Below are 23,778 nucleotides of genomic sequence, written 5' to 3'. Positions count from 1 at the left end.
CAACATCCAGCACCCCAAGCTCTGGCTTCACCGGCCACACTTTTGCCTTTTGTTTCCCAGGCACCTGGCAGCTGTAGTTCAACATTCTGTAGGGTGGGTGTGGCAGGTCATTGTAGTGTTATCCCTTCAGAGAGTTTCTTGGTTGGATAAATGGGAGAAATATTTAACAACACAAATTTGAGTAACTGTCTTCAATTTAGAATTGTTTGGTTTAGTAGGTAGTTCTTGCTGAATGCATTTCGTCAAAGAGCTTTCTGGAGAGGCTATGTCTTCAAACTCTTGTCCTGCTCTGTGGCTCTCTTGTTGGTGAAAATGGTATAGTGTTTCCAACTTTAGATGGGTACAGTGTGCTGTCGTCCTGCTTTGTCATTAGATGCCACTTATACTGTTATTTAGACCAAGGGTCACCAACCCCCGGACCTTGGACAGGTACCAATCCATGGCTGTTACAGGAGGTGAGTGACGGGTGAGCAAGTGTTACTGCCTGAGCTCCACCTCCTGTCAGATCAGCTGAGCGCTAGAATTCTCACAGGAGTACAACCCTATTGTGAATTGCACATGTGAAGGAGCTAGGTTGCACGCTCTTTATGATAATCTAATGCCTTCGAAACCATCCCTCATCCTCCCATCCATGGCAAAATTGTCTTCTGTGAAACTAATTCCTGGAGCTAAAAAGGTTGGGGACCTCTGATTTAGAATATATTATCTCAGTTTAAATTTTGCTCATTTAAAAATACTTATCTAAACAATATCTGTGAAGTTGTCAGTTTGAGTTAGTTTATTTTACCATGTTAGTGAAAACATGTTAGAGGCATGTTCATGAACCCCAGAGGTGTCACCGTTGGGAGAGACTGGTGTGGTGCAGCAGATGCTGTTGACTTTCTCGGGAGAGAGCATAGTAGCCCAGCCTGGCTGGTATTCAGTCAGTAGATGCTGCTACTGAAAACGTTCAGTATCAGCTTTATTCTCTAGCTGTGATGTCCAGTTGCTTGGATCTTAGCAGTCAGAAGGCCTGCTTTAAGTGCTTCACCACACGTTCTCATATATATTTACAAAAGCCTTGTATTGTCTCTTAGAAAGGCCTGGGGTGATAAACCGATGAGGCATTAAGTAACTGAGGGGTTAAGAACTTATCCAAAGTCATAAAGCCAAATCCTGGTGTTAAGATTCAAATTCCAGTATTTTGTATTCTGGAGTTTGCCTTCTGTGATTACTATTAAATGCTCGGTAATTATCGAGTGAGGGTAGAGACTGGAAAAATGACCCTAAATACAAAATGGGTTAGAGTTGCCAGCCAGGGCACTGAACCACATCCTCAGCCCTCGGAGGTTCCCCCGCATCTGCCTCCCTTTCTTTGAGTTGTTGGAGCAGGATGAGTATGGCACTTTAAGAATGGTTGTGGTCAGGGACATCTGACTGTTTTACAGAGGACCTGGGACTTTAGCTTTTGGTTGATGTATGAGGTTTTCTTGTTTTACACAGATACCCTTGTGATTAAAAGTATAATTCTGTTAAATGAAAGGTGGTTAAGCTTTTTCTATGAGTTGTAGCTTTCCCTGCACGACGGGGAAAAGATGGGCTAGAAACCAAACCGTCCATGAATCACTTAGCATCCAGAGAGGACATATAAAAGAGGATGGAGGCTCTACTTTTAGGAAATGACCCCTTTATGGCCCCCTAAGTGGATATACAGTGAGCCGCGTCTGTTTACTTTTTCTCCTTTCCTTTCAAAATTCTGTTGAAAACAATAGAAGAAACATAAAAATATGAAAAGAGCCATAACAGGGCTGAAAAATAAGAAAGTTGCTCTAGAGACCCTGGAAGCATTGAGGACACTGTGAAATAAATAAAGCACACTCCATGCAAAGGAACTTACAACCCAATAGAGACAGAAGTGGGAATAACTAGAAAAATGGATTTTCTTAACAGCATCCTGGATGATTCCCAAGAACTGAAACCATAGGGGGTGGCAACAAAAGTGGCTAATGAGAGCGCCTGGCCAGGAATTAATAACCTGAAACAGCTGCTCCAGTTCTGCTATCAGTCTGGCTCTGAGGAGATGGTGGTCCAGTTTGCTTCTGTGACAAGGCCATTTAGCTTAGTTTTAAATAATCTGGGAGATTTGCCAAGGCAGAATATAGTGGGCGACTGTGTAGCAGGAGGGAGAAGTCGTAGTGGGTGCCAGGTATCTTTTGTGTCTCCATCTCCATGGATATGCGATTTCTGAACCTAGAAGTAAAGGCAGTTTTGCTCTGTTCATTCACCATTATTTTCATGTGTGCTAAAGAACCCTCTGCAGCAACTAATAGTGAGCATTCTAGCCCCACATTTGCAAATATGAGCCAGCAACCAAGAAGGATCATCAGACGTTTGAGAAGAAGCCAACAGAATGAGAGGCCACCAAACCAGTCCCATGGAACCACTGGGGAAAAGTTAACACAGGAAAATTCTAATTCATAGTCTCAGATCCAAGAGTAGAGCAACTGATTGAAAAAAAAAAAATCTCCTGAGAAAGGTCGAACAAAGGAGTTCTCACAAGTTAAGTGTGGGCTTATAATATTAAAAAACTCGGTGTGGGACAGGTATGGTGGCTCACGCCTGTAATCCTGGCACTTTGGGAGGCCAAGGTGGGTGGATCACTTGAGGCCAGGAGTTCAAGACCAGCCTGGCCGACATGACAAAACCCTGTCAGATATGGTGGCCCATCCCTGTGATCCCAGCTACTCAGGAGGCTGAGGCAGGAGAATTGCTTGAACCCAGGAGGTGGAGGTTGCAGTGAGCCGAGATGGTACCACTGCACTCCAGTGGGTGACAGAGTGATACCCTGTGTCAAAAAAAAAAAAAAAAAAAAAAAAAAAAAAAAAAAAGTGCTTGTGTGGGGTCAGTAGGTGGGCTGAAGGGAGAAATGGCAACAACTAAAGACTTAAGAAAATTAGTGGTCTGGATAATTAAGCAGAGGACTTATTCCAAAATTCAAAGCAGAAGGATTAAGATAAGAATTCTGAAGCAGAATTAGGAAATGTGAAGGTTGGAACTAAGAGGTGGAATATCCAGCTTAAGAGCAGATGGAGAAGTAAAAGGCAGCCTAAACAATTCTTTGATTCAAAGCGTCAACAGTCGGATGCTTATTTCCAAACAACTTTTCGGCGAGGGAGCCAGAGATGTAATTATTCTTAAGAGCTGGTTTCTCTAAACGTGTACATATTTTTTTTCCCACCTCATGAAATGCCACTTCCTTAGCACCTCTGTCACCTCCAGCCTTCTCATTCTGAATCACTTAACCATTTTTATTCTACATGGTGTCATTTTAATACAAAACTGCTTACACTTTTTTTTTTTTTTGGAAACGGGGTCTCACTGTATCACCCAGGCTGGAGTCCAGTGGCATGATCTCAACTCACTGCAACCTCTGCCCCCTGGGCTCAAGCGATTCTCTCACCTCAGCCTTCTGAGTAGCTGGGATTACAGTGTGCACCACCACGCTGGGCTAATTTTTGTATTTTTAGTAGAGACGGAGTTTCACTATGTTGGTCAGGCTGGTCTCGAACTCCTGACCTCAAGTGATCCACCCGCCTTGGCCTCCCAAAGTGCTGGGATTATAGGCACGAGCTACTGTGCCTGGCCTACTTACACTTTTTATTTGAAAATAATTTCAAACTTACATGACTATTAAAAGAATAAGAATAATGGGTAGAACCTCTGTATATTTTTTACCCAGATTTACCTGATTTTCCTATATTACTAGCGTTTTACCCATTTATTCTTTTTTCTTTTTATATATGCATGGAAAATATATTTAAAATCATTTTGGGGTATATTGCCTGCATCGTAATTGCACAGTTTGTCATAAAAGTAATCTTGACTTTTTCTTTAGCATCTTTAGGTTGTGATAATATAATTTGGATGCCTGTATTAGGTTTTGCTTTTTTTTTTTTTAACTTGGGGTTAATTTAACAAGCTTTAAAAAAATGTAATCATGCATCATTGGAAGTTTAACTGTTTTTCTTAAAAGTTAGCTGGCAGCTTACCAGGGTTGTGAGCTGCTTGAATGATAGTTCTCTATGACACACGAATGAATCCCTCCAGCCTCTCCTAAATGTCAAATTCTGAGAGATTTGATATTCTCTGCCTTTAATTACGCTGTCATAGCATATGCAATCTTCTGTTACACGACTGTTTATTTCAGTGCTGCATCGTAGTGAAACCTTAATGTGTAAACATTAAGCCATAATTAAGGATCCAGACTTAAAATTCAACCACAGTTTTTGTGTGTGCCAACAATGACAACCACTGATAAATGCTTAACTTCCTCCTTTTCCTAACAGCTGGAAGATTCTTTTGCTATCAGTTTTAAGATGGTTTTAAGTTTAGAAGGTCTAACATGTAGAAAAAGTATCTTGGGACACTTTTATTGCAGTATGAAGAGAAGAAAGAATACTAGACATACCCTGGTAGAATTTTTGATTTCCAAAAAGAATCCCATAAGACTTAGGAAGGAATAAGGCTGGGGCTGAGATTTATATTTCTGATCTGTACCACTGCATGCCATTAAATTATAGGTGCTATGTCATGTCCTCAGGGAAGGATCTTTGAACATACAAATTTAAACCCAGTTTTATTTTTTATTTCATTCATTCATTGCACAGATGTTGTGGGACCTTGTCTGTTGGGTCTCCTGGGAAGCACATGCCAGAGTGGAGCTAGGAGTTTAAGATGTTTACTAGGGGGAATTACTATGAAAAATAAAGAGAGAAAACAGAAGCAGGCATGAGAAGTCTTCAGATGGGAACTGCAGGTCTAGCACCTATGAAAGGAGAGGGGAAGGAAAGGTCTAAGACTGCGTTACAGCTATGAGAAAGGCTCGGCCAGCCCTTTGCAGAGTTCTGGTAGAGATCGTCCACCAGAAGTCTACTAGGTAGAAATGCAGAGTCCCGCTACCACTGCTGTGCTCAGTCATTGGCTGGGGACTGCCTGCAATGTGCATGGCCTCTGCTTGAAAATTGAAAACGGAGGCAGATCCTCTAGACATCTGTGGCTGGGGGCCCTCAGCTAACTGCTGTCCTGCCCCAAGGCCTCTTTTGGAAAGACAGCTGAGTAGGGGCATGTGCCTACAACAGTCACTCATACTTGACATTGCTGGAATGTTAACTCTGCTGGTTAGTCTGCATGTGAACCCGAGCAAGTTATTGATTTCTTTTGCCTTGCAAATTTTTGGTCATTGTTTTGAAGAAAATAATAATATCTACATCGTGGGTTTTGTTTTATTTTGTTTGAGACAGGGTCTTGCTCTGTGGCCCAGGGTGGAGTGCAATGGCACTGTCATAGCTCACTACAGCCTCGACCTCCTGGGCTTGAGCAATCCTCCCCACTCAGTCCTCCAAGGAGCCAGGACTACACGCTCACACCACCGTGCCTGGCTGTTGTCTTTACTTTTTTTTAGAGTTGGGGTCTCACTGTGTTGCCCAGGCTAGTCTCTAACTCCTGGGCTCAAGCAATCCTCCTGCCTCAGCCTCCCAAATTGCTGGGATTATAGGTGTAAGCCACCGAACCCAGCTATATCATAGGGTTCCGGTGAAGAATGATTGAGTATATTCACTGCACAATACGGTCACTCAGATATTCACCATTATGTTCTTTTTTTGTGAGGATGCAATTATGGTCAAATTGGAAAAGATTTCTATACTTTATGGGTTTTACTTTGTTGTGGGAGAAATGGTAGATACACAAATGCCTGAACAGAGTGATTTCAGATAATGAGAAGTGTTAAAACAAGGTGAGTAGAGTGAAGGCAAAATATTTCTTGACACACAAGAGCTAAAGCATACCACCCAGAATTATTTTCTGCAAAAATGAATGAATGAGTCAATGTGTCCAATCAAAGGAGGAACATTGATGAACCAAGTAACTAGCTGTGCTTATGACAAAATGTATTTAATTGCTGATGCCATGCAGAATTAAATGTAATTTTAATATGAAGAATAATCAAATGGATGGAGAATTTTGAGATTCAGTAGATACTGTCATTTTTGCTAGGAAGAATTATTTTAGAAAATAGCATTTTATTTGTATTTATCTGAAAACGGAATAAGCTGAGACAGAGTAAAACAGGAGTTGGCAGACTTTTTCTTTGAAGATCAATTAGTAAATATTTTAGGCTTTACAGACCAGAATGTCTGTTGCCACTACTCAGCTCTGCTGTCCTAGCACATCCTCAGTATTTGGTAACTCTTGGTCCTATTAAAATTATTGTAGGAGATACCTTCTGAAAGGGAAAATTTAGGGGAAATCCTTTGTACAAGTCTGTTTTACTCTGTAAAACTTTCACAAAAACATACAAAAAAAAAAAAAAAAAGCAGCCATTGACAATATGTAAACAAATGGGCATGGTTGGTTTTAGCAAACCTTTAAGGGCATTGAAATTTGAATTTCCTACAAGTTTCATGTGTCACGAGGTAGTATTGTTCTGATTTTTTTTCATGTGTTTAAAAATTTAAACACTGTTCTTAGAGGTCTTAGGCTTTAAAGAAAACCAGTGGCTGGTTGGGTTTTTTGGCTTCTGAACTAGAACTTCAGACGAATGTTGGGAGTCACCAGTTTTCTTTTTTTTTTTTTTTTTTTTTGAGACGGAGTCTCACGCTGTTGCCCAGGCTGGAGTGCAGTGGCGCGATCTCGGCTCACTGCAAGCTCCGCCTCCTGGGTTCACGCCATTCTCCTGCCTCAGCCTCCTGAGTAGCTGGGACTACAGGCGCCCGCCACCGCGCCTGGCTAATTTTTTGTATTTTTAGTAGAGACGGGGTTTCACTGTGGTCTCGATCTCCTGACCTTGTGATCCGCCCGCCTCGGCCTCCCAAAGTGCTGGGATTACAGGCTTGAGCCACCGCGCCCGGCCAGGAGTCACCAGTTTTCATTAGTGGAGTAAATGAAGGGAAGCACTGGAAATTTATTTTTGAGGAGTTAACAGTCCTGAGTTTTGCTTATCACAGGTGGCCTTAAAAATTTAGGATGTGTACCAATTGAATTTAGTGACTCACCTGGCCCAAAATCTAGCCAACCTTCCTTTCTTATCTCTTTTTCTTGTACTTGATAAACAATGTTGTAGCAATAACATATTATTGTACATGCTAAATCTAACACAGTATCAGTTTGCATTAGTACAGTTTGTAAAATGGCAAATCAGAAATGTCAAGGAGTGGAAACTTTTATTGTTTTGAGACAGGGTCTTGCTCTGTCATCCAGGCTGGAGTGCAGTAGCCGGATCATAGCTCACTGTAAACTCAAACTCCTGGGCTCAAGTGGTCCTTCTGCCTTGGCTTTCCAAAGCACTGGGATTACAGGCATACTGGGGCCTCAAAGAGTGGAAATTTAAAATACATAAATAAATGTATGCCTTGATCTTTCTGTGTGAATACTTAAAGTGCTTCCTCTCCCTGTGTCCTACAGCTCTCCATCTTTCTGGTATTTCATTTTGTAGATAGACAGAAGAATTCCATAAAATCCCCTATTATTGGAACCAATGTCAGTATCCAGCAAGTAACTTATACAGACAGTAGTGCAATGAATAATTTTGTTATATAAGTATATAATTATATAAGATATGTACTATATTTTGTACAAGTGCAACTATGTCTTCAGGGTAAATTTTCAGAAGAGGAATAAGTGGATGAAACAGTGTGTATATGTTTGTACTTTTACCCTCCATAGTTTTTTTTTTTTTTTTTTTTCCTCTGTTTTGTTTGTTTTTAAACGACAGGGTCTTGCTATATATCACCCACGCTGATCTTGAACTTCTGGGCTCAAGCAATCCTCCCACCTTCGCCTCCTGAGTAGCTGGGACTACAGGAGTTAAGCTACCATGCCCAGCTGATTGTACTGATTTATAGCAAAATATGAGTGGCTCTTTCCTTCAGAATATAAAATGGGTGATCACATTTCCTCCCCCCCCCACTGTGAAACGTTATTTATGGTATCTTGTTTTAATTTGTATTTCCCTCGTGACTGAGGTTGTCATACATCCTTTCATTTGATTGTGATCCATTGGTGTTTATTTTTCCTGAACTATCTGTTCAAGGCTTTTGCTGATTTTTCTTTTTTCTTTTTTTGGCAAAAGATTTTTAAATACTTTAAGTTCTGAGATACATGTGCACAACGTGCAGGTTTGTTACATAGGTATACACCTGCCATGGTGGTTTGCTGCACCCATCAACCTGTCATCTACATTAGGTATTTCTCCTAATGCTCTCCCTCCCCTAGCCCTCCACACCTCTACGGGCCCCTGTGTGTGATGTTCCCCTCCCTGTGTCCATGTGTTCTCATTGTTCAACTCCCACTTATGAGTGAGAACATGAGGTATTTGGTTTTCTGTTCCTATGTTAGTTTGTTGAGAATGATGGTTTCCAGCTTCATCCATGTCCTTGCAAAAGACATGAACTGATCCTTTTTTATGGCTGCATAATATTCCATGGTATACATGTGCCACATTTTCTTTATCCAGTCTATCAATGATGGGCATTTGGGTTGGTTCCAAGTCTTTGCTGTTGTGAATAGTGCTGCAGTAAACATACGTGTGCATAGTGTCTTTATAGTAGAATGATTTATGATTCTTTGGGTATATACCCAGTAATGGGATTGCTGGGTCAAATGGTATTTCTAGTTCTAGATCCTTGAGCAATCGCCATGCTGTCTTCTACAATGGTTGATGTAATTTACACTCCCATCAACAGTGTAAAAGCATTCCTGTTTCTCCACATCCTCTCCAGCATCTGTTGTTTCCTGACTTTTTGTTTTGTTTTGTTTTGAGACAGAGTCTCGCTATGTCATCCAGGCTGGAGTGCAGTGGCGCAATCTCAGCTCACTGCAAGCTCCGCCTCCTGGGTTCACACCATTCTTCTGCCTTAGCCTCCTGAGTAGCTGGGACTACAGGCGCCCACCACCATGCCCGGCTTTTTTTAATGTTTTTAGTAGAGATGGTGTTTCACTGTGTTAGCCAGATGGTCTCCATCTCCTGACCTCATGAACCACCCGCCTCAGCCTCCCAAAATGCTGGGATTACAGGCGTGAGCCACCACACCCACCTCTGACTTTTTAATGATCACCATTCTAACTGTTGTGAGATGGTATCTCATTGTGGTTTTGATTTGCATTTCTCTAATGACCATTGATGATGAGCTTTTTTTTGGTCGCATCTATTGGGGAGGTTTTTTTTTTTCTTAATTTTTTTAAAATAATTCTTTGTATATTTGGAAAATTAGTCCTTTGCCTTTAATAGGAGTTGAAAATATTTGTTTATCTTTTCACATTGCTTATGGATTTTAAAAAAATCAAAAAGAAATTTTATAAATGTGCTACATCTTAAAATTTCCTATTTGCTCTTTTCCTTAGTTCTGGGAAATCCTTAGTTATTATGGGTTGTAAATCTGCTTTTCTTCTGTTTTTCCATTTTGTCTCTTTCTGAGGCTCATCTCTGCCTTCATCTTCATAGAGTGTTGAACTCTGTCTTCTCTTCTTCCCTGTTAAGGACACTTGCGTTGGATTTAGGGCCTACCCTAACTCAGGATGCTCTCCTCTCTAGAACCTTAACTTAATCACAACAACAAACACTCTTTTTCTAAACAAGGTCACGTTCACAGTTTCACATTCACAGGTTCCGGGTGACGCCTTTCAACCCACTTCAGCCATTCAACCTGCTACAATAACCCTATTTGATGGTTTATCTGACTTTTCCCTCCAGCGGTTGATGCCCCGAATTATAGCCCCAACATATTTGATCTGAATATTTAGTACTCTTGAAATGTATTTTTAAATTCCTCTCAAAAGGATAATTATTTTGTGCCTTCTGCTATACAAGGTATGAGTGTTGTCAGCAATTTTCCATGACTCACTCCATTCTGGGACTTGCAATAGCAAGCAACTGAGAACTTCTAATACTACTTAATGTTTATTTCTTCTGCTCCATAAACTTTTGATTTTTTAAAAAAGTATGTCTATAGTAAGTCTCACTCCTGTTTTCGTATTCCAGCATAAGCAATATACCAAACTTAAACTTGGTGCTGTGTTAAATAGTAGCAATGGACATCAAAGACTTTCTTACGGTGTTTAAATTCAAGAGACAAGAGCTCCAAGTAGTGTTCCTAAGCATTGTCTATAGATCATGTGGCGGTAATGTCATTAGTATAGAACAGAAATGGGTGTATATGAGCTTTATGACTTCGGTCAAGTTTTATATTTTTCATTTAGTTACCTCCTAGAAAGTTTGAAATTTCAAAGATGTCAGCAAAAATATTGATTATGAATGGGTTTTAGGTTTATAATGATACATGATATTACGCATTTGCTAGTTCCACAGTCCCCCATTTCAAAATTGAGTATAAAAGCTGTCTGCAGAGTAGATTTATTCATACTGATTCTGTTTTCTAGCGCGAAATCCTTAAACACATCAAATAATGTGTAGACTGAATATATTAACTTGAGGTTGTAAACTATATTTTTAAGGTTACAGTTATAACTTTTTAAGTGTGATGAAATGTCTTCCTTTTTACTTTCCTCAATAAAATTTATCATTTCTCGTACTAAAGCTTTTATGACTGAGCAAATGACAGTCCTTTGGCTGAAACATTCCTGAATTGCAGTGAGTGTAATTCAGCCACTACCCTGGCCGTTCTTTATAAGCTACTCATGTTTGGGTTTCATTCTTTACTCGGAAACGGCACACTAATGTCACTGAGGTTGGTTGGTTGTGTAGTTTTCATTTCCCTGTTCTTTGGTTTATTTTAAATTCTTAGTCACTGCAAAGTTTGACAGCTTTGCTCATTAAAACGTAATAATTAAATATAGAAAATTAAAACTAGCTGGAAAGGATCTCGGTAATCACTCTAATTTTTTTTTTTTTTTTTGGTCTTAAAAATGAAGTTGAAGTCTACCTAGAAAAGTGAAGTGACTGTCACACAAACTGAATCATTTATTCCTTGTGGGGTTGCAGTTAAAACCCTGGACTCTGAGTATAGCACCATTGTTACTTGCACTACTTTTCGTGTCTGTGAAGTTTCTAACGTCAGTCACTATATAAACATTTATTGAATATAAATAAATGAATGTGACTCTTTAATTTCAAAGCATAAATTATTTACTTGTTTTTATTTCTAAGATATACTCAAAATAAACTCAACCTCAAACTGTACTTAGCAATTAAGATTCTTATATTTATTACCAGGAGGAAAAATACTTAAAAAATAAGAGTGTTATTTTAGAGATTTCCAAAGATATTGCAGGATTATAAAGAATAAAATATAAATCAGCCAGGTGTGGTGGCTCACACCTGTAAACCCAACACTTTGGGAGGCCGAGGCAGGCGGATCACCTGATGTCAGGAGTTCAAGACCATCCTGGCCAACCTGGTGAAACCCTGTCTCTACTAAAAATACAAAAATCAGCTGGGTATGGTGGTGGGCACTTATACTCCCAGCTCCTTGGGAGGCTGAGGCACAAGAATTGCTTGAACTCGGGAGGTGGAGATTACAGTGAGCTGAGATCGTGCCACTGTACTCTAGCCTGGGCGACAAGAGCAAGACTACGTCTCAAAAAACAAACAAACAAACAAAAAAAACCAACCAAACAAAAAAAACCACCAAAACCCAAAAAGAATAAATTAATAGAAACCTCTTCAGTAAAATAGTGATCATTTTGATATTTTTTTTCCCAATTATTATTATTTTTGACTATGCAGAGATTCTTTTCCATCACGGATATCAGTTTTGGTGTTTGCTTTTTAAAAGCTTGTAAGCATTTTTCTCTTCAGGTCTCCTTTGAAAGAATCATTTTTATTGGAGGCATACAATTTTGTTGTTTGGATGTTTTATAATTTGTTTAACTCTTCTTCTTATAACTGACCTCTTTGGGAGTTTCTAATTTTTGTCTGTTATATGTCATGCTGACATAAAGTCGCTGGAAATACCTTCTGTCAGATTTGGTGAGTGCCCGCTCAGGATAGATACTGTTTGGGATAGCCACGGTCATAGGCTCTTAGTATGCTCTGCCGGGCTGCTTGGCAAATCTTGCTCGAGACGTGAGCTTTGAGTTCCTATGTGAGTCTCAATTCTGTTTTGCCTGTGCTAAATAACTGCCAATTAAAAACAACAACAACAAATCCTTTGCGGTTTTGATTAGAGGAAATTGTATTTTAATCCAAATGTTTTTGATCACCATGTTTTCTCGGTCCCAATGATTGAACACTTATGTTTGCTTTAGTAACTAACAAACAGCTTTGTCGGGTGGCGGGGGGACAGAATACAATCCAATAATATACTTGGATTGTAAGATACATCTGGATTTCAGAAAACATTTTTTAAAAAATTTGTTTATTTCGGTAGATTTTGGGGGAACAGGTGGTGTTAGGTTACATGAGTAAGTTCTTTAGTGGTGATTTCTGAGATTTTGGTGCACTCATCACCCGAGCAGTATACACTGCACCCAGTGTGTAGTCTTTTATCCCTCACCCGCCTCCCACCCTTTCCTCAAAGTCCATTGTATCATTCTTATTCCTTTGCATTCTCGTAGCTTAACTCCCGCTTGTGAGTGAGAACATGACCATGTTTGGTTTTCCATTCTTGAGTTGACAGGTCAGAAAGCATTGAAATGAGGGAGGATGTGTGTCTCAGAACCAAGAAAACAGAATTTGAAACTTAATGGATACTCATTTAATATGTCATGCTTTTTCTAATTCCTCCTACCGTTCGTGAGGTAGATTTTATTCTTCCCATTTTAACAGTGATGGAACTCTGTTACTGAGAGGTGTGACTCGCCTAAAATCAACATAACTTGAAAGTGATAGAGCTGGGGTCGAAACCCCAGGTATGTTTCACTTTAGGAATTCCTGAAAGAAAAGGCTCTGATATGCAGGGATTTTAAAACTTCACTTAGAGCAAAAGAAAATCAAATGTCAAATGGGTATTTTGTTTTAATACAAGGAATCCAAGTTTTTTTTTTAGACAAAATAATAATACCTAAAATCTTCTGACCCAGAGGTATGCTCCATTTACATTTTGTATACAAGAAGTGCTGTGTTGCATTGTCTCAAGAAACACCAGCTCACACTGTAGCCATTGTGAAGGGTGCCCCTGAAAGTTATGCAGTGCTGTGTGTGATGGAGAGTTTTCTGTCCCAAATGCCTGTAGTGTGCCTTGTGACCAACATTAGTGTATGTTGAAGAACTTTGCATTTGGAGTAGGAACTGCTGGGTTCAAAACCTGGGTCTGCCATTGGCTAGTGTAATCTTGGGCCCTTTACTTAACTCTTTTGTGCCTTGGTTTTCTCATTTTCCTTACCTTGATATTCCCACTCCCCAATTCGGATAACTAGCATTTTCACCTCATTCATGGATGCTCATTATTGATATTCAGGCTCCAAAAGCGACATAAAGTTACAAAACCTAGAGAGAGTGCCAGATAATATGAAGTCTCTTCTCAGGCAAGTCCGACTTTTGGGATAGGTGCAACTATGACTTCTTTGAGTCAGTTTTTGTTTTCAATTCATTTTTGATAAACATCGTCCTAAAGCGTGAGATATACTATGATTCAGCTACCTGTGTTTGTCTGTGAGTGCATGTGAAAAGCATATTTTTACACAAATGGACAGTAGATTTATATATTATTAAATTACAAATAATATTCAGCATTATTGAAATGATATCTAGAAGATACCTTGTTTCTTTATAAAGTCAGTATTTTACAGGATCATAGATTATGCATTTTTCTGCTAAGTTTCCAGTTGAAAAATGAGTATTCAACTTGTATAATTTGATTAATTATATAAATGTACATGGTATGGTATTCTTTAAGCTTATGTTGAACTTAGAGCTATTACATATCAACTTTTCTCTCAGTTTTGATTATGTGTGATACAAATAATTTAAATGGGACAAGATGCATGGGTAAACTACTTTAAATAGTTGGTTTCTCAGAGAAAGGGGAAGACACTCACTTTTTTTCAGCCATCTCAAACCTTCTGGCTAATAAATGATGTCTTGGAATTCCTCATAGATTTAAACATAATAAGCTAAATTACTTTGATATTGGTAGTGTATATTAGGCAACTTATTATTATTATTATTTTTTGGTATTTTTTAGGATTCTGAGTAACAATAAGATATCCGAGCTGAAGAATGGCTCATTTTCTGGGTTAAGTCTCCTTGAAAGATTGTGAGTATTCTTTAATTATTATCTCATTATTATTTTGTTTAACACATTTTCATTGTAAATCTGTTACTAAACTCCCAACTATTCAAAATAAAAATTGAGTTTTTCTAACATTTTTTAATGAAAAATTTTAAGAATTTTATTTTAAAAAACAAGTATCTAAATTCTGTAAAGGGCCAGATAGTAAGTAAATTGGGTTTTCACAGCTGGCCACAAGTGACTCACCTCTGCCCTTGAAGTGTGAATGCAACCTTAGATAACACGCCAATGAGTATTGCATAAGACAGTACTTACGAATGATAAATGAATCGATGTGGATGTCTTCCAATAAATCTTTACTTATACCAGAGGTCATGGACCATACTTTGTTGACTTTGTTTAAGTGTGCTAGCTTAAAGCATCTATGCTGTCTTGAAATTCTGTATCTTGAAACATGTATGCTATGTTAGGCCATTCTTGTATTGCTGTAGAGAAATACCTGATACTGGGTAATTTATCAAGAAAAGAAGTTAAATTGGTTTACGATTCTGCAGGCTGTACAGGAAGCATGGAGCTGGCATCTGCTCGGCTTCTAAGGAGGCCTCAGGAAGCTTACAATCGTGGTGAAAGGCCAAGCTTGCATGTCACCATGGTGAAAACAGCAGCGAGGATGTGATGTCAAGGGGAAAATCACTTGTATAAACTTTGATATTTTATTCAGATGTCTTTGAATGTGATATGTTTGTAAATATATATTTTTCTTAGCAATTAGGTCTAGTTTTGCTTATGATATGTCACAGGTAGCACTCATATTTTTGCTTTGGTGAGTTTCAGACAATGGACATTTAATTTACTTGTATTCCGAATGCTATTCTGGGATCACATTTCAATTTCCCCTGTTAACTCATGCATTTAGGATAAAATTTCAAAATACATAAGGAAGCTACACTGTGAAACATCTCCGTTTCTGTGGAATAACACACTGTCCTCATTTTTCTTAATTCTCTTTGCTCAGCTTCACTTTCTCCATTTCTCTACGTGGCCTTTTCTTGACCCTTTTACCTAGAGGCTTCTCCTGTGATAGAACTCATGCAGGACTTCATTGCTTAGGTTCCTGATGTGTATGTAAATATATATGATCTAGCATTCTTCATTTCTTTATGCATGTCTCTGTTCTTTTCATTTAGATCAGATGTCTTTAAATTAGGTTATATACATGCATGCATATATATATATATAGACACACACACACAGAGGAATATTTTTAAATGTTCTTGGCACATTATTTCAATATTCCTACCATGTTCCATGTCGTCCATGTGCTTTAGAGTATGCTGATCACACCCTTGGTTCTAGGCCTGCCTAAGCTAAGGACGGTCCTTCATACACATTCGATGGTCACTATGGTTCAGGAAAGGACCTTTGGGACTATCAGGAAAGCAGACAGGAAGCCTGGGAGGACCCATCAAAGCATGACCGCCTTGGATCATTGTGTGAGACAGTACATTCCTATTATGTTTTCTGTTCCCTACAAAGAAAAGTTACTGGGTTGACAGATACCACTTGCATATAACACAGTGTCAAGCATTTAGTATGTGCTTAGTTGATAATGAAAGGCATTAGTATGGTCTTCCCTTTCCAAAAGAAAGGATGGCAGGCACTCCTAGTTTATAAATAGTGTCTGTTGTGTTTAGAAACACATTTTATTTTTGGCACCTAAGATTGATGTGGCTGTTCATGTACACCATAAAAAGTATAGACAGCACAGCTAATGTTCTGTGCTGTGGTGTGAATTACTACCCTTTTTGCATCTATTTCTTACTTTCCCTTGTCTTTGACCTTATTTTCAGCCATTTAAAGCTAACAAATCTCTGTACATGTTAGAAACAAATTAAGGAGCCATTTTGGGTGATACTAAAGTGCTGTGATTGTTTTTAGCCAGGGGTCTGTTTATTCACGAATCCCAAAATACTTCCTCACTCCTTTATTGGGACCACAGAGATCAATATACAGATAAGGGACTTTGAGAGACCGTTTTATGAGTGGGGGCTTCAGTGTGAAAACCCAGTGTTGACCCTGGGACCTGGGCCTCTTGTGTTAGAGAACATCTTTATCTACACTGGCCCTAAGCTCAGCATATCTGAAGTACACACACATCAAGGGCCAGACCTGAGTCCTGGCCTCAGTCTGGCAGTTGTGTGTGAGGGGGGGCATGCATGCCCAGTGGGGATGTGCCTCCCGTGCGGTTTTTGTGGGAGAGCAGCCCACTTTAGAAAGAAAGAAAGAGTGATGAAAGGGCTAGGCTCTTTTTTTCCCCCTGTTTATACTTTATTTTATTTTATTTTATTTTATTTTATTTTAAAGAGGTTTGTTACATGTCATGAGGGTTTGTTGTACCTATTATTTCATCACTCAGGTATTAAGCCCAGTACCCAAAAGTTATCTATTCTGCTTCTCTCCCTCCTCCCAGCCTCCCCCATCAAGTAGGTCCTAGCGTCTCTTGTTTCCTTCTTTGTGTTCCTAAGTTCTTAACGTTTAGCTCCCCCTTATAAGTGGGAGCATAAGGTGTTTGGTTTTCTGTTCCTGTGTTAGTTTGCTAAGGATAATAAAGGCTGGGCTCTTAGCTGCTCTGCTCTGGCCCTGGGAGGGAGACACTCGGTGCTCCCTGCTCCTCCAGGGGAGCGGACTTTATTCCTTCAGCACTGACTGTTGCGTGCGTCTCTGCTTATGTCTTCTAAATGAAAGCCTGAGAGCATTCTTGGCTCCAGTACTGGCGTGGAAGCCACCCCACCCACCCACTCATGCTTTCAGCAGCCCTCAACCAGCGACTGAGAGCAGATGGTGGGTAACTACCCTGCCTGCCTCACCTGTCAGGTGGGGCCGCCCTGAGGTGCCTTCTCCACCGGCCTGAGAGTGCCCGGGGACTGAATCTCAGGTACCTCAGTGGTAAAGTCTTCAGCAGCTCACCTTGTTAGGCATCATTCTCTTTCTTGTCTCACTTCCCACTTTTCTACTGGTGCATTCTGGGGTCACCCCCCGAGTAAAGCCATTATTTTCACCCTTGTCTGGGAGAATTCTACCTAAGAGATACAACCGGCCAAAGAACATGTTTGCCATTCAGATTTGCCTAGTCAGAGAGTCCTGAAGGTGAGAATAGAATAACCGGATGACTTGAAAATACAGCAGATAGGGTATGGTGTAAAAGATGGTTGGCAGAACAAGGAATTACTCACACCAAGGTCAGAACTTCAAAGCTGTGGCCTTGGAATTCCTGGAGCCAAGTCATACAGAATAAGGGTTAGGGTTTTGTAGGGTAGGGTGGGGAGAGTGGGCTGAGATAGTAAGAGCTGGCTCCGTTGAACTAATGAACATGACCCATCATTTGTTTCTGATCTTGCCCCATGTAGGAAGATAGCAGTGTGTGTGTGTTTTATTTTCATAGGAATATTTAGGTTGAGTTTTTTTTTTCTTTTTTTTTAAATTTAGGAGCTTAGATTTGGGGTTTTATTTTTTATGACAAAGTAACTAAATCCCGATGGTGTCATAGAAGCTAGTTTTCTAGTTTTGGTTCACCTTTTGAAGGTAGTTTGCTTTATTTTAGGAGTCTAATGAGTGGATAACTGATGCAGATTTATTGTATCATATTAATTAAAATCATAAAAAGATAGTTGACTTAATATGAAGGTTTGGTACAAGTATTGCCTCAACAGATAATGAGCCTTTTCCATGTAGCCGATTTAAGTGTATTCAACAAGCATTTAAGGTGCTCACACTGTGCTAGGCTTGGGGTTTATGGAACATATGCAGTAATGGGGAGAAACATAGGATATATACAGTAAGCAAATCTCAAGTACTGTGGATAAAGAAAATGTGTAAGAGGATACTAAGTTTGGGAGTGCAGCACTGTGAATGTCTGGGAGTTTGTGATGGAATGGGATGAAATTTAGAAAGACTGAAGAGAGAGCCTTGCTCATGCTGGATGGGACGGTTTGGGATGGGGTAGAAGTAGGGAGCCATGTCAGGTCTCAGGTAATTTAAAGCTCATACTCTCTGTTTAGAGACCAGTGCCCTAGACTAGACCATGGTTATCAAACTTCATGAGTATTAGAATCCCCTGGGGTTTTGTGAAGGCACAGATTATGGTATCCTATACCACACTGAACGTGGGATAGGTTGACTTTTGAGATGGCTGTTAGGCTTCCAGACGGAGACATTGAGTGAGAACTCATAGAAGTGGTACATTTGGTCTAGAGTTACAAATTTGAGTCTAGGGACTCAAAGCTGTAGGTGGTGATGAGATTGTTTAGGAGAAGGCATAGTGTGATAAGAAGAAGTGGGTGTGGGTCAAGCACCAGTTGGTCTGATAAATACAGTGAGGATTCATTCATTCAACAAAGTGATCGAGAGTTACCGTGTGTTGGACATTTTTCAAGTGAAGAAGACAAGTAGTGCACACTCTCTGCCTCGTGTAACTTACATTCTAGTGATTACAAAATAGACAATAAATGAAATGATTCAGACAAATAAAGAAGATGATAGATAGTGGTAAGTGCCATGGAGCAAAACCAGTCAGGAGGGGGCTGTCTGTGGGCTGAGGGTGTCCTTGGTTTTCAGTAGAGTGTGCAGGGACACCTCCTCCAGGAGGAAAGCACAGAACAGAGGGAGGTGAGGGAGAGAAGCTAGCAGACATCTACAGGAAGAGTATATAGGCCCTTCTGTCACATCAACCAAGGAGTCTTTCCCCCCACCCACCCAGGTAATTGATGTTTTGGATTCTCGATCCTATAGGCCCCATGGTGTTAGGCTGCTAAACTTGCATAGTAATTGTCTCTGTTGGCCTACTTGCTAAAAAACATTATTATTAAAAGATAGAATTACCTAAATTTATACTTCCTATACATTTTCTGCTTGGTTTTTTGGTAGATACGGTTTTTTTTAGGTTGTTTTCAGCATTGAGACTTTTATATCCATCATCCATGCATTCACTAGTCTGTACCCTTCCTTCTTCCATCTGTTTTTTGTTTGTTTGTTTGTTTGTTTGTTTTGAGACGGAGTCTCACTCTGTTGTGCAGGCTGGAGTGCAGTGGCATGATCTTGGCTTCCTGCAACCTCCATCTCCCAGGTTCAAGCAATTCTCCTGTCTCAGCCTCCCAAGTAGCTGAGATTACAGGTGTGTGCCACCACGCCCAGCTACTTTTTGTATTTTGGGTAGAGATGGGGTTTCACCGTGTTGGCCAGGCTGGTCTCAAACTCCTGACCTCAAGTGAATGTCCACCTTAGGCTCCTAAAGTGCTGGGATAAAATAAAATAAAATAAAATAAAGTATAAACAGGGAGAAAAAAAGGGCCCAGCCCTTTCATCACTTTTTCTTTATTTCTAAAGTGGGCTGCTCTCCCACAATTATTGGGATTTCTACTGATGCATTCTGGGGTCACCCCCCAAGTAAAGCGTGAACCACTGCGCCCAGCCCCATCTCTGTCTTCATTTTATGGAATTGCCATTCTTGTATTGTGCTATGTATTCAGTTACCAGTATTTAGACACATGCCTCCCCCATATACTCTGTAACTGCTGACGCTACAGTTGCCTACTGGTCAGTGTGTTTGACTTTCCAATGTGAATCCTACCCCTAGGCCACTAAGGTAATTCAGCATCTCTTCCAGCTATTGACAGAGTCTGTCCTAGTCAATAAGAGATGAGGAGCAGAACAGTCTGCTGTGGGATGTGGAGAGAGATTTCCTGGCTTTTAAGGAGAGGTACGAGAAGAAAGTCTGTTTATTTTTATGACTTTGTGGTTGGAGGTGATTTCTGAACCTGGGATTCCGTGTTGTAAGTCAGGCTCAGCCTGAAGGCACAGTTACATTCTGAGGATGGTGGATCTGAGAGATGGATGGAAGCAACCACAAAGGTTGCCCAACTCTTGATTTCCTGTGATGCCAGAGAATTACTTTTGTGATTGTTGAAGCCATTTTGAGTTGAGGGTTCTGATACTTGCAGTTAAAGGCATCTTAGCTGGTCTACTTTATGTTCTTTCCTAAAGGAGGTAATTCTTTTACCAAGAACTTAAAATATTCCTTTAGTTCTATTTAAGCAATTCTTGTGCTTTTTTTCATTTATGCTTTAATGATCCAATGTATTCAGATTTAGCCATACATCCTGAAGTCAGACTCCTGTTTACTAGGGAAGCTGTGGGTTGGTGGGGGGAAAAGGGGATGTTAAATGAGAGAATCTGACTATAAATATATTTTGGCAATGCCTGATTAATATGGCTATTATTAAATGTTATATAATATGTCAGGAATTTTTTATTAAAGGAAAAGTATATCTTTAAATTATATTACAGTGCTCAGTTATTCATGAGAGGTATTTTGTAGAAACATATGCAGTTCATCATTGACTCCAAATTGATGTACTGCTTTAGCTAAATCAGTTCCTGTTGTAGATGCTGTTTAAAATCTGAAAAGGGAAACGTATGTTTTAAAAAAATGGAACTGACATTATATATTTCTATTTACAGAGCTTTTTAGCTTATGCAAAACAAGTCAAAAACATACAGGTTGAATTTTTTCATAAAATCATCTTGTTGAAATGAGGGTCAGTTGGGGAGTTGCAGGGAGGAAGATAGGAACTAATAAGTCAGTCCTGATGATTAACTGTACCTCCTGGGACTTAAATGCTGGGGATCAAATATTTGATTATGAAAAGTTTTAAACATACAGAAAAATTGAAAGGGCAGTGCCATATCTTTCATATTACCAATTTACTTACCCAGATTCAACAATTCAGTAATTATTAACAACATGCCATCATTTTTTCTTCTGTATTGGAATATACCTACATATGTTTGGTGAATTATTCGAAGGTCAACTGCAGACATCATGACTGTCTACTTTTATGGAGAAATGGAAATGATTCGTAATGAGATACCGCATTCTCCAGATTATCTGACTTTATGAACAGCCTTGTAATTTTGTAGCCAACCATAACTTACTAAAAAAAAAATATATATATATATTTTTTTTTTGGAGGGGCGGCGGGGGACGGAGTCTCGCTCTGTTGCCGAGGCTGGAGTGCGGTGGCGCGATCTCGGCTCACTACAAGCTCCACCTCCTGGGTTCATGCCATTCTCCTGCCTCAGCCTCCCGAGTAGCTGGGACTACAGGCACCTGCCACCACGCTCAGCTAATTTTTTGTATTTTTAGTAGAGACGGGGTTTCACCATGTTAGCCAGGGTGGTCTCGATCTCCTGACCTTGTGACCCACCCGCCTCGGCCTCCCAAAGTGCTGGGATTATAGGTGTGAGCCACTGTGCCCAGCCTAAAATATTTTTATAGAAAGGTTAATGTAATTCTGTCTCCTAGCCTTGGTGTGTTCTTTCGTCCATGAACATATCCCTCCACACACTCTGTATTGCGTGTCTCCCCCTCGCTGAGTGGAGCAGAGCCTGCTCTTGTGGAACCTGTGGTCTCTCAGTGAAGACAGTTGAAGTAATTGAGGTGCACTTGGTACAGCGTGATAAGAGATGCCACAGGACAGGGTGCAGAGCACTGTTATTCACAGGGTTTTTTTTTTTTTTTTTTGAGACAGAGTCTTGATCTGTCGCCAAGCTGGAGGGCAGTGGTGTGATCTCGGCTCACTGCAGCCTCTGCCTTCCGAGTTCAAGCCTCAGCCTCACAAGTAGCTGGGACTACAGGTGTATGTTACCATGCCTGGCTAATTTTTGTATTTTTAGTACAGACGGGGCTTCACCCATGTTGGCCAGGCTGGTCTCGAACTCCTGATCTCAGGTGATCCACCTGCCTCGGCCTCCCAAAGTGCTGGGATTATAGGCGTGAGCCAGTGTGCCCAGCATTCACAGGTATCTTTCTGGAGGAAGGAATGGAGTTTCACCCAAGGCCTCAAGGATTCGTGGGTGAAGAGGGATGGAGGTGAAGTTGTGAGTTGGAGGAGATTGTGATGTGTTCCGGACAGGGAATCCCAAGTGCAGAGGACTGGAGGTGAGAGGAAATACCGTTTCTAGAAACATCTTGCAGTATGACTGGTATAAATGAAGAGAGACAGGGTGAGTGTTAAGGGAAGATGTTGAGCAGATGGGAAGTGAGAGTTGGTGAAGGAAAGGTGGGCAAGGCTGGGACCATGGGTAGTCTTGGAAGTTACCTTAACGCACCTGAACTTCCTTCTGAGGGACTGTATATCTTTTTGAGGTTTCAATCAGAGCAGAGACTTGATCAGGTCTGTGTTTAAAAAGATCACTTCAAATGGAGAATCGGACGTAGGTGAGAACTTGTGTGGTTTACAACCTGGGCTAGGCTGATGATGATGACCTGGACAGAGAGGCAGTAACTTTGAGGCCTAGTTGGAAGGCTGGGGGTTACCACATAAAATAACTTAGTTTTTCAAACATATGGAGAAGTCGAAAGAATGTTATCTCCAGCAACTCAACTTGATCATGGCCAACTTTTCAGTGTGTTTGGTTTACCTGTTTTCCTATTATTTTAGCTATACATTTACTTGGTTCCTTTAGCAAATCTCCACTGTGTCAGTCAGAAAGATACCCTTAAATCCTGGCCACTTATTAAGATCAAGAACTTGGCTGAATTTCTTAATCTTTCTGCGCATGAGTTTCCTCATCTTAAACAATGACACTGCCTCCTAGGGTGATTATAAGGTCTTAATAGTCTCATAAGTGATAGACACCAGCTCACTATATTTAGTAGTTTGTGCATCCAAACAGCCCAGAGTTAGAGGTGGATTTCAGGCTTGGCTGGATCCAGGGGCTCACCATTTTTCTCTTTTCCATTCTGTTGGCTTCTTCAGATTGTAGCAACAGGGCCATTAGCAGCTCCAGACTCAGATCTTGACCTCATATCAAACCAGTGGGAATGTCTATGCTCATCTCTCCCTCTCCCACAAGTCCTGGATGTAGTTAGACCAAAGTCATATAATTGCTAAGGCCAGAGTATTTGAAAAATCTGTACAAGGTTGATCAGGTGTCATGCCTGAAGGGATGGTGTTGAAAATTTGGGGGCACTACCTGTACCATATGGAGAAGTAGAGGTGTTTCCACCTTAAAGCAATGGAGAAGGCTGCTCCCCCCACCAAAAAAATAAGTAAATAAATAAACATTAAATAATTGACAGCAATAATTATAGTGTTATTACTATTAAATTTTGGAACCTTTGATAGTTGCAAACCTTTCACACCTTCACTCACTGCAGAAGCTTTGAATTTTTGAATGGCTTCTGGTCTACACCCTTTGGCTATTTGTCCTTAGAGTGGAGTGGGCAGAGTTTCCTTAGGTCTCTGCTTGGCCTGGGTACTGGCTGGTTCACATTACCAGGCTGATATCTTAACCTGCATTTCCCCAGAAGCAGGTCCCCAGGTGAGCTTTCCGTGTAGTAATTTGGTTGGGAAGTTTGCCCAACAGCCCTCATATTTGGTGCTGGACCATGAGAAGCAAGGGCAGCTGTTAGGGCAGTGTCTTCCCAAGCAGCTCCTGCAGCAGGCAGCTGGTACTGGGGACTGCTGGGAGCCAGTGAGGCACACGCTCAGAACCCCCAGCCCTCTGGGATATTCTGTTTTGCTCCCAGGTGAGGGCTCTTCCTATGGCCATT

At 40.4% G+C, this 23,778-nt stretch overlaps 1 protein-coding gene across 2 annotated transcripts in view; it reads left to right on the top strand.

Annotated features, from left to right (window-relative positions):
* ADGRA3 (adhesion G protein-coupled receptor A3) overlaps nucleotides 1-23,778 on the top strand; it is a 130,458-nt gene that overhangs the window by 27,689 nt on the left and 78,991 nt on the right. The window contains exon 2 of one of the 2 annotated variants that reach the window (XM_005554582.5): nucleotides 14,118-14,189. The exons of the other annotated variant lie outside the window; for it this stretch is intronic. Within the exon in view, the coding sequence (XP_005554639.3) occupies nucleotides 14,118-14,189 (72 nt within the window). The remainder of the gene's footprint in view (nucleotides 1-14,117; nucleotides 14,190-23,778) is intronic. 2 annotated transcript variants of the gene reach the window in all.

This window comes from Macaca fascicularis, chromosome 5 (assembly GCF_037993035.2).
Source record: "Macaca fascicularis isolate 582-1 chromosome 5, T2T-MFA8v1.1".
Taxonomy (NCBI): Eukaryota; Metazoa; Chordata; class Mammalia; order Primates; family Cercopithecidae; genus Macaca; species Macaca fascicularis.
The sequence above is the reverse complement of the archived record's forward strand: the minus strand, read 5'-3'. Positions and strand labels throughout refer to the sequence as shown.